Raw genomic sequence first — 11,560 nt, 5'->3', positions numbered from 1 at the left:
TAATATACAAGTTTCACTTTTTAAATGGAATTACTGAAATCAATCTACTTTTTCATGATATTCTAATTTTATGACCAGCACCTGTACAGTAGCAGCCAGTCAAAATGGCCCTTCCCAGCTGAATGGCAGCCCACTTCCCTGCAACTCCCAGCAATATCCCACCCAACTTCCAACCACTGGAGTAACATCTCCTTCTCCTGGGCGTGCATATTTATTTACTCTGACTCCACCCTTTCACTGAATTACAGGGTCTGACCAGGAGATAATGCTTCTCTTTAGATCTTAATGTCCACAAATCATGACAGAAAGAATATTTTAGTACAAACAATGATGTTTAAAAAGAAATTGTATCAAGGAAAGTGGGGAAATTTTGAATGGTATATTGTGCTACACTGTATATTCTTTTTTGTTGTTGTTTTTTAAAGAACAATACATATATACTATTTTCTAAATTGTGTTATTTATTGTCCAAAAAATCTTTAGATGAATTACAAGAGTAGGAGGCAGGTGAACAGAGCTTTCCATTAAAACTAACATATCAGAGGAAACCATGTGCTGTTTTTAGTGTAACAGGAAAGTCTCAGAGCTTCATCTGTATCCGAAACAGCGCAGGTGTGGTCCATAGATGGTTTGGTCTAACCAGCGGCGGAATCTGGACACAGCAGTGTACACACCGGGGAACCTGGCGTCGCCGCAGCCATATCCCCATGACACCATGCCGTACACCCGGCCCCTGCACACTAGCGGGCCGCCAGAGTCGCCCTGCAAACACAAGACCACACCCTCTATCAGTTACTGAGCCTGAAAGTCCCCACAGGTAACACCTTCAGGTTTCAAATATTGCTGAGCCTGTGGGAAAACACCTCAGTATGAGTTTGCTAATCTTTTTGGCTTAAATGTCTCAGTCCTCTAAGGTCACTGTTGTTGCATTATCTTCAAGTGTAAAAATATGATGTGGCCTAATTAGATGTCTCATTCATTTGTTGTTCAAATGGTAAATAACAGAAAAAGGTCTAGCTCACAGATATTAAATGTTACATTTAATATCTGTTTATAGGTTTTTATGAAAGAGCAGCATTGAGAAATTCATCCTAGAAAGAAACCCAAAAGAATTCCAGCTTACAGTTGACCTAATACCATGTAGGGGGAGAATGTGGAGGATGATACTCTGATCAGATGGGATCAACAATAAACTATGTGATAGAAAATTAATGCTGCATGTCTCTCTGAAGACACCATTCCTATTATAAAACATGGTGATGGAGACTCAGTGCTCTGGGAATGCTTTTTTTTTTAGCAGTGTTCAGTGCTTTACAGTGGACTGTCCTGAAAGGACAGCTAGAGCCATTATGGATGCTTCAGATCAATGCCGATTTATGTGTTATACTGGTTAAAAAAGTCCAGATCCAAATTCAACGGGGAATCTGCTGCCAAAGCGTGAAAATTAGTTAGTTAAGTATTTACTATTAAAAAAAATAATAATGGATATAATTTCAGTCTCATAGTCAGTGGAGAAGGCTTGCACCTACAACTGCATACAAGTTTGTTCTAAAGTTTTCACTTAAAAAGCTGATTACAAATGAGCTCTTTGGATTTTCATTTATATATATAGAAAAAAAACAATTAAAGTTTGCCTTCCATCTCACAACTATGCATGGTGTTAAGTTGATCCATTATTCATTGATTCGTTTTCCATCACGCTTTATCCCAGCTAGGGTTGCGAGGGGTGCTGGTGCCTAACTCCAGCTGTCTACGGGCAAGAGGCGGGGTACACCCTGGACAGGTCACCAGCGCATCGCAGGGAGGACTGTGGGAGGAAGCCAGAGTACCTGGAGAGAATCCACACATGCTCATGCAGAAAGATCCCAGGCAGGGAATTGAACCTGCAACCTTCTTGCTGCACGTCAGCAGAGCTACCCACTGTACCACTGAGCAGCATGATTCTTGCAGTATCCATCATGCAAAATCCAAATAAAATAGACTGAAGTTCTTGGTTTATTAGATGACATGTAAAAACATTTTTGGGGAGTGTTTTAAAAACTATTTTGCAGTATTTAAAATCAGTTATAGTTGTATCAGGCCTTTGATGTCAACAATTAGTTTCCTAAAAGGGATATTCTTGATTCAATACTTATTTCTACATTCTTAAGAATGTCATGTTGAATTAACTTAACCAAGTTATGTCAACTGGTTCCACTAAACCTAGTATTATATATTTAATTTTAACAAAAATAATTAAATCACTTAATGAACATTGCAGACTTAAGTAATTCTCTTAAGTGAAATTTAACAGATTTTAGTAAAGGTTAATTATGCCAGTTAAGTATCATTGATTTGAATTAATATTATTGGAGGTAATTTGTGGAATTTAATTTGCTTTAGTTGCAGTTTAACAAGCTAGTTTGATGGAACCAGTTCACTTAATTGAGTTAAATAATTTTGGTCAAATATAAGAATAATGTTTTGGATTTGAATTTAAGTCAGCTGCAAAGCTGATTTACTGATAGTCAGTAATTTGCTGTAGTGCACTAGAGGCTCCTCCATATAACACACTTCCATTTTACTGCCACTAAGCAACCTGGGAAAAAACAGGAAGTCCAATCCTATGAACTGCTACAGAAAACAATAATTTGCATTAATATTTTTGAAACATGAGTTTTTTCTTCTAAACTTTGCTGTCAAATTTCAGCTTTGATGTAATTTGTGGGATGCTTTTCCATTTTCTCTGTAACTATAGTATGTCCGCCCAGCAGTTCATGTGCTGACATGGGAAGCTGTATCATCTAATTGATAAAGGGATGGGCTTTATTATGGTTACATTAAGGATCCTCTTGTGCGACCTGATAAATACCATGAGAAAGGATTTGGGAGATGGAAAATACATTGTATAAAACAATCCTGCATAACATAGTAGTTAAACTCTCTGCTAAACCTTGCATGCATCTTTTCCTCCAGAGTGGGAGCCAGCGCAGATCATGTTCGCCGTGATGTTGCCATCGAAGGAGTCACTGCTGTTGCATCTTGCGGCTGACACAATGGGGACTGTGACCGACTGGAGCGTAACAGGGGCCTGGACTCCACCCACACCATTGTGGCCCCATCCTGACACCTGACACGGGTGGCCTTCGACCACACCTGTCCCCTGTCTGGGGAGAGGTGCCAGGGAGACAAACTTGTTCAGAACCATAGGGGCGCGCAACTGGACAGAAAAAAAAAAGAGTTTAATTAGATGGGACAAAAAAAAGTCTAAAAAGAAAAAATTAAAAGGGTCTAAAGAAATTTTTATTTTATGCTGTACCTTAATGAGCATGATGTCTGCGTTGTTGGTGCTGCTGTTGTACAGGGGATGAGGGATCAGCTTGTGTGGTTTAGCATACTGCTCAGTACCCTCGAAGACATTTAATTTGTAGTCCCCTGCCACTATCATCATCTGATCTGTCCTAAAACAGACACGACACCCACCATCAAAGAGACATGATACAGTGCATAGCAAACTCACAATTATCTCACAAGAGAGCATGAAAGAAATGTTAATTTAGGCAACTTTTCTATTTTGGAGGTAAACAAACATGAGTAGTTATCAGTTTAATTCTATATGTTAACATATGTTTGTTTAATAAGGGAGGGTGTGGCCTAAGGAGATCAACAGCAGTGTGAAGCTGACACCAGACCCACAAGAAAAAAATGATTGAATGGTTAGTGCTTTGTTTTTTTTTTTGTTTTTTTAGAGATGTTAACAATAATTTTTTAGGTTTATCCAGAGGTTATCATCCCCCATTTTTTTTAGTGCTTCCTTAGTGAGGATCTATTTTCCAGGTAAAACTTATGTTTGTGATTGGGTTAATTTTTACTTGAATAGATAAAAAAGAACAACATATGTAAAATAATAATACATTTTTAAACTTATTGTTACCTAATAATTAAGCACACATTGAACACACACTTAAGAAAGAAAAAAACTAACTTTGACTCTTTTAGATCTATTGGTTTGTTTTGTTTTTTACATTATAGTCTTGTTGAGAGCACTGTAGTTGTTTAAAAATCCTTTAGAAACACAACCAGCTTAATAATTTTACACAAGCTGCATTATGAATAATAAATGACATACAGGAAAATGAGTGTGTAGAAATTTTTCCAGATTCTAGAAGAGGGTTTACTGCAGCCGGACGCATTGTGAACAATGGCTTACTGTAAGCTGACAGGACTGGGGCAGTGCTACTCAAATATGGACGATTTCCAGGAATTAGACAAGATGACACTTCACTGTCACTCTGTGTTTAGCACACGAACACACCCACACACAAATGATGCTGCAACAAGGTCAGCTGACTCCACTGTATCAGTATGCAGTTTGACTTCTAAAGGACAAGATTGCTGCGACATTACCTGTGTGTTCCTGAAAGGTCCTTTTTGTTGTTGTTTATACTAATTAGCTCTTATCATTTTGAGAGAGATTACCTTCAACAGTCTCTTGCATACAAGAAAACTGCAATTTGACTGCTGATGTTTTTGCAAGTGTTTTAGAAAAAAAATAAAACTAAAACCTTTTCACATTTTATGACGTTAAAACTAACAAATTTTGCTGTGACAGCGAATAAGGAGGGGGAAAAAGTTTTTGTTCATATTTTTGCCCATTCTTCTCTTTCAAATGGTCAGAAAGTATCTGAGAATATCAGTTATAGTTCTTGCCAAAGGGCTTTAATTAGATTAAAGTCTTTACTTTGACTAGGTCAGTCATATGAATACGTTTGTGGTTACTAACTTTGGTTTTTATCCAGGTTTACTGTGTATTTAGCTCTATCTTCCCATGAACCATCACTAGCTCTCCTGTTTGGTGTAAAGAAAACCTTTCCTCATAGGTCTTACTACTACTAACCCCCGCAACAAACCACTAATACCACCATATTTTACATTGGAAAGCGTGTTTTCAAAATGTTGTTCACTGTCAGCTCTCTACAACACAGTAATTTGTTTGTAGGTCATTGGCCTTTCATCTGGCCGGAGCCCTTTCTTTTATATCTGCATGTCAGCTCAAATTACTTCCAGAAAACCTTAAAGGTCAAGCGTTCAATCAAAATTCTCAATAGTAAAAGTTTATAATGGTGTAAAATTAAAGCATTAATTTTACTGGTTAAAAATACATATAGCATATAAATAAAAGTTTCATGCATTTTGAAGTACATCTTCACAATAAAGTAATATATATATATATATATATATATATATATATATATATATATATATATATATATATATATATATATATATATAACAATACCCCAAAAGATTTGCTTGGCTGATGTGACATGTGGATAATTATGAGTAAAACTTTAATAGAAGTTACTTTTAGGAAAAGAAATCCTATGAAATTGACATGGAGATGGAAATGATAGTGAGAAAGGGAAAGGGGATAAGAATTAACCAAAGAGGAAGTATCCCAGGGACACCTTGTAAATACATGTAAACAAACATCAAAAGAAAATTTAAATGTTATCCAGAGCTATATATAGTTGCAGCTGCTGCTTAGTATTTAGCATAGCAGTCTGCCTGTGAACACCTGCATCTAAATGGCTGTGGTGTATACACGCATGAGTGTGCTTGTGTATATAATATTTTTCAGGCTTCTTCAGTATGAAGATGTACTCAATAGCAGGCATTAGGGGCCCCAGACCCACCCCAAGCATTAACATAACATCACTATTCATAGATCTGGTAACCACAGCTATGGAGCATGATTGCATCACCTACTGGCCAGTTAAACATGTAGCTATCACCTTTAAAATGTTGCTTTCATAGTTTTCTACTTGCCACTTCTCTAATGTCACAAAAGATTAGAGGAATCCACATCCATGTGTTGTGCCAAGTAATTCTTCCTTCATGGATACCAAAGGCCTTTTAGCTGCTTCTGTGATTAATGCTTTTCATGCCAACCTGTCACAACTGTTTCTTGGTTGGCTAGTTTTTTGACTTTACATAGCTTGTTTTAAACATTGAGTCTGCTAATGTTCTCCAACAAACCTATGTGGCCTTTAGCAGCTTTCTGTATTTATACTGAGAATAAATCACACACAGGTTGACTCTGCCAGCAAGTAGGCAACCACTGAAAGCTGTTTTATGTAGGGGCTTAATAAAAATGCTGTGTTTTTTTCTAAATAAGATCCTTTATATGAAATTTATATGAAGAAATGGTATTCTGTTAGTGCTAGAAGACATTACGTAAAGCAGTAGTTTGTCATATGGGTGCACACTTTGTAGAAACGGGGGGGGGGGTGCATGTGGGGCATGTGGTGCTTGTTTGGCCACGTGTCACCTGTTGGGTAGCTGCATTATCAGCTACCCAACAGGTGGGCTGGTATATTTAGTGCATTATATCAGTAAGAAAATATCAGTAATAGATATCGATTTAGACCCAAATTGTCCTAGTTTTATAGCCCTAATACGTAATGATTTTTTGAGATGCTTGCATCAACATCATGAGGCAGCAGTGGTGTCAGAAGTAAACACATTTGTTACTTGAATAAAAGTATAGATACTGCAGTTTAAAAACACTCTGGTAAAAGTTGAAGTATCAACTTGACCTCTTTACTCAAGAAAAAGTGAAAAGGTATGTGCTCCAAAAACTACTTAAAGTATAAAAGTATAAAGTAATCTTTAAAAAAAAACAGCCAGATGCCACTATATGAAGTGAAAGCTAAATTTTTCGACTATTTTGAAAAATTCTTTGAGATAGGGCCAAGGATCAGGGAGGTCTAGTTGGTCTCCGTCTCCCGATACGCTCTCGCCTGTCTCCGACCTTTAAGACATTTTAACATATTTTTCTGAATCCGACATTGTAGCATGGCATAGATAATTCAGGTTTTCAGTTTGAAGAACACCTGCTTGCTTCTGATTATTTCCTTTAGCTTCATCAATTTATTTATGATTTATCTGCAATTACTGGAAAATAGAATCCCATAATAAACAGGTATCCATCCAGCAGTTCATAGTTAGAGATGATTATAGCTGTTGCATACTCTTACCCGATGTTACAGTGCGCGGCAGTCAGAACCCAGTACCTGTGAACTAGTGATCCCCCACAGAAGTGTTGGCCGCTTGTGCTCTGCAGCGATACCATGTATCTGATGGAGTTTGGTGCCGCTGCATTGCCACCTATAATGCGGTTTTGCATGAGTGCTTGGCCTGCATGGAAACACAAAAACATATGGACTTATATCCAGAATATCTATCAGGAATTCTTTAAAAAAATGATGTGCTGTGGTAAATAGAATTAACAGTAAATACTAAGGAAAGCTTCTCTTTGAAAACTAGCAAGAAACCAAAGCTGCATGATTGGAAAGCTGTAACAGACAGTCTTAAGACCACCTAGAGTGAGAAGAATATGTTACTGAAGAGTTCCTCCTTGTCCATGTCCCTCCAAGTTAATTGACTCAGCATAAGAATTTGTACATTTCTGTCATATCAGGGACCTCTGAGTAATAAAGGTAATGGAAATGGCAGCCTCCCTGAGTCAGCACTTCACTCTGACTGCAGAAATATTACAGCAGGGACTCTCCTGCCAGCCTTATGTAACTGCTAAACTATCCAGCTCTGACCTCAGGCTCCACAATCAGTGACAGAAGGAGTTAGGATTGTTTCCCGCAGCCACTGAACATGATAGAAAGGAATACAGATTATCCAAAATGATTCCTATTCCCATTTTTGGACAATTATGGATTCATTGATCTCATCAATAGGGCATATTAGGTTTCAGTGGTTTCCTCAGGGCTGATTCTCGAGTGATAGAACAGACAAGCTTTTCACAAAAAATATGAACCCCAGAAGCTCAAAGTATGAATAAGAAAACAGTAGGTTTGTGGAAGTAAAATAATATCTGATAATTAAAAACTTGTGAGAAGGAAAAAACATTATTAATACAGATTCAATTTGCTAGTCTTTTAAATAATTATATGTTGTTTATAAAAAAAAAAAATAACCACAAAAACTAGCAAGGCAAGTCAGGTTTATTTATGCAGCACATTTCAAAGGGAATATCAACTACTATGATATAATTAACCCTTCAAAACCTGAAACCATGAAATATTTGTCAGACAGTCTTTTCAACTAGAGTTGTCAATGAACATTTTGACAAATGAAAAGAACATATAAGGATCAGAGGCGTTTAACTCAAAGGGTTCAACTTTGCTTCCACCATTGTTTATTTTTTTATCCCCAGAGTTAAACCTAAAATGATTGTTTAGGAAGGAAATTTCACTGCTTTATAATTTTCAACTACCGTAAATGGATAAATAGTCATTATGCAAAAACATTCAGATTTAATGTTGCGAGAGAGAAATGTTATTTTTAGGCCTTTGGAGCAGTATTTGAATAGCAGCTATGCAAAGCTGTTGCAGTGGCTCATATGTTTTGTTTACATGTGTGAGAGTAAAAAGGAATAAATTTACAAGTGTAAATACCAAGGATGGCAATGCTAAATCATGATTCACTTTAAGCATTATATAGTCTGTTGTGCAGCAATAGGTTTGATTCTGCTATGAACTATTTATCACCACCTGATAATCAGGAAATAGCCTAATCATAATTGAACTTTATTAATCACACATTGGAGAAATTCACTCTCTGCATTTAACGCATCCCCATGGAGAGTAGTGGGATTGCCTGTGTGGCGCCCAGGGAGCAGTATGGGATTAGGGGCTTGCTCAGGGACCCAGAGCTAGGCCACTCCCCCCTAATAAGATTTAGTCTCTGTCAGTTATTGTCCAATGAATACCAGCCTTCCATTATAGAACAATGGCAGGGGAAGTGAAAGTATGGACCAATGTTCTCTAAGGACACAACAAAGTCTTTACCTAGACTAATATATTTAATCAAAACTACTGTGTAAAAACGTAATTAAAGGGAAAAAATGAGAAAATGCTGCATCTAAGAACCAATAAAGCATTGTAACAAAATATTAGAACCAATGCTTGTTTTAAGGAATTAGGAAAGAGAAATAAGTAGTTTAATGTCTTAACCAGACATCAAAGTACTGACTGAAGGGAGTGATGAACAGCCAATATGGCCGCACGCTATGGCCGATTGCTGCAGGAACAGAGCAAGCTGTGTATTCAGCACGGCAAAACTAGCCACTATCCGACCTTAGCTTCAACTCTAGCAGCTGGGATATTTAAGACACAGTTTAGATCAAAGTATTGTTCAGATATACATTTTAGGCATGCTAGTGAGAAAGCCCCAAAGAAACAAAGTTTGGTTCTTTCTTGTCTTGGCTCTTATTTGTCTTGGAAAAAAACGCCTTTCTTCCAGCGGCTCCACTCCACCCTACATATTTTCAAACATTTTCTTTAGTCATTTTTATTACTGGTACTTGCTTTTTTAAGCCTTACTAATTGTTGATCATTCCTACTCTTGAGCAGGGCAAATAAAGCCAGTACCGGTACTGAAAGGGAGTAATGGAAATGTTTAAATGGTGGGGTGGAGTAGAACTAGGACAATTGGAGCCGATGGAAAAGGGGCAAAAGGTTCTCACTGGTTCTGGATTCTGCAGGCAGAGGTAATAGGAAAAAAGGAGATTAGAGAGTAGATGCTTTGTACCGATCTCCCAGATTTGGTTGAAATGTGTTGATTCGTAAATGTGCAGAGCTAATCATAAAATTCTTATTTTCATAGTCGTTGATTCTTTTTCTGCAGTGATTAGACACAGAGAAAGAGACATAACTTTAATAATCTAATCTTGATGATAAGATTTACTCATGCTGATTCACATTTAAGGTATCTATTATGCTATGTTATGTCATTTGACTGAATGGAAAGACATTTTCATTTCACATTTTCATAAAGCAATTTTCTAAATCAGCCAAACTAGATTATTCATTGAGATAATTACTTCTCTTTGTGGTTTGCTCTGAAGTTTATTTTTAAGCCTAGCTCAAAGGATTGTGCAGAATTATTGGTAGCCATTCAAATAAAAAGGGTTTCAAATTAGATTCTGTTTTTGTTGATTTTGTTGCACTGGGGAACATCAGCGCCTGTCTCTCTCTCTCTGTCTCTGTTCTTCCAGCGTTTCACATTGTCTCTGAGATGTGGAAATAGTGGGGCTTCTTTTGTTTCTTAGTAAATTTTTCTTTATTGCATTCTGCACGCATGCAGTAAAATGTAAGAAGGCAGCACTTCGTCATTTTTACACATTTAATGTTTCTCATCTGACTGATATAAACACCAGCAAACATTTTTGTAAAATGCATTACAGATTTAATTAAAAGGTATATCATAAACTATTCAGTCTAAAGACATGTTCGATTTTTTAATTAGGCATTGAAAATAAATTAAAGAATTACTACTCACTGTGGAACATGGTTAGATCCAGGAGCACAGACCATAAACCAAAAAGCAGCTTCATCATAGCAGACAAGGACGTTACCTGAGATCATACATATATATGTATATATATATAGAAATAGCTGAATCGCTGCAGGCAGACAAGCAGCCTCCTCTCTGTCGGCCCAGGATGCTTTTTCCTTCTTCTCTGGTAACAGTGGAAGTTATTCTAATCAATCTTCATCCTTAGGTTTCCTGTGAAAACAAAGGTTTTTAATTTCATTGGTTTTCATGAAGCAGCAAGGTGACCCCTTCAGACAGAAAAAAAAATACAACAAAGTTTGCTTTCAGAAAGTCTTTTTTATCAGAACTGTCTGTCCTCTGACCTGCCTGACTTGTTGAAAGGCCTAAGTTTGTTGCCATAGCAACAAAGAAGGTACTCTGTCCAAGCGGGGTGCATCTATACTGTATCAGCACGCTATGTTTCATCATCCAGGATTATCCCTGCTGAAATATCCATGTGTGTGTGTGAACTGCTCTTTTGGCATCCAAATGAGGACCATTTTTTCTGATTTTACCACCAAATTCAAGAACATTTATGCCAAAGTGAGGACAATTTCATACTTCATATTTGCTAATGGTTTGGTCTATGATTAAAACCATGTGGTTTTTGTTGTGTATTTTCCTTTTTGTATTCACACTGCAGTGGAAATGACACTATCTGCCCACAAGTGTCTCTTTCTGACTCATTGACCATCCCTGAATCTGTGTCCGCGACGATAAGAACTTGTTATGAGCCTGATGACTCTACCACGACAATAGCCGTGATGATGACTATGTGGAGGAGCCATCTGGCAGCTCCTCATCATCCACAGTCGGAGGGTTTGCGAAAGATGCCTGACCTCCATTTGTCCCTCATTTAAAAGCAGCTGAATAATTGATGTTTCACCCAGAGAAAGGTAAAGATGGCTTTGTGTAGCATTTCACTGCCGGGTGTTTCCCACGTCAGAGCTATTGTGTTCTGGAGCTGCAAAATACCACAACAAACAACCCGTTTTCCCAGCGGGAACTACATAAAGCTTAGATTGAACCATATTTATGTGCTATAAGAAAAACAGGTAAAAGTTTCAGTCTGTATGCCCAAAGCTGGTACTAACCAACTATTTCTTTTATCTCTATGTATTTCTTTTTTAATGGTTTTTTAAATGCTTTTTTGTAGCACTTTGAGGCCTTTTTGGTGAAAAGTGCA

The 11,560-nt window shown here is 37.3% G+C and overlaps 1 protein-coding gene across 3 annotated transcripts; it reads right to left on the bottom strand.

Moving 5' to 3' along the window:
- Window positions 1–397: 397 nt before the first annotated feature.
- On the bottom strand, window positions 398–10,536 carry LOC107083318 (trypsin-like). Of its 3 annotated transcripts, none has more exons than XM_015372444.1 (5): window positions 10,339–10,536; window positions 7,056–7,179; window positions 3,299–3,440; window positions 2,933–3,199; window positions 398–762 (listed from the first exon to the last, which is right to left on the bottom strand). In XM_015372444.1, exons 1-5 carry the CDS (start codon window positions 10,394–10,396, stop codon window positions 589–591), a joined length of 765 nt encoding a protein of 254 aa, XP_015227930.1. In that variant the 5' UTR covers window positions 10,397–10,536; the 3' UTR covers window positions 398–588. The 3 variants fall into 3 exon arrangements, with proteins under 3 accessions (XP_015227930.1, XP_015227931.1, XP_015227929.1); XM_015372445.1 differs by having other exon boundaries at window positions 7,020–7,179; window positions 10,415–10,532; XM_015372443.1 differs by having other exon boundaries at window positions 7,020–7,179; window positions 10,339–10,396.
- Window positions 10,537–11,560: the final 1,024 nt, after the last annotated feature.

This window comes from Cyprinodon variegatus, unplaced genomic scaffold (genome assembly GCF_000732505.1).
Source record: "Cyprinodon variegatus isolate N-32 unplaced genomic scaffold, C_variegatus-1.0 Scaffold72, whole genome shotgun sequence".
In the NCBI taxonomy this organism is placed as follows: Eukaryota; Metazoa; Chordata; class Actinopteri; order Cyprinodontiformes; family Cyprinodontidae; genus Cyprinodon; species Cyprinodon variegatus.
The sequence above is the reverse complement of the archived record's forward strand: the minus strand, read 5'-3'. Positions and strand labels throughout refer to the sequence as shown.

Bases quoted from the DNA above. Each gene is read 5' to 3' on its own strand.
- LOC107083318 (XM_015372443.1), bottom strand. From the start codon at position 10,396: ATGATGAAGCTGCTTTTTGGTTTATGGTCTGTGCTCCTGGATCTAACC. The intron at 7,180-10,338 runs GTGAGTAGTAAT...GTTTCCATGCAG, and splicing joins GGATCTAACCATGTTCCACA to GCCAAGCACTCATGCAAAAC. The intron at 3,200-3,298 runs GTACAGCATAAA...TTTTCTGTCCAG, and splicing joins CAGACATCATGCTCATTAAG to TTGCGCGCCCCTATGGTTCT.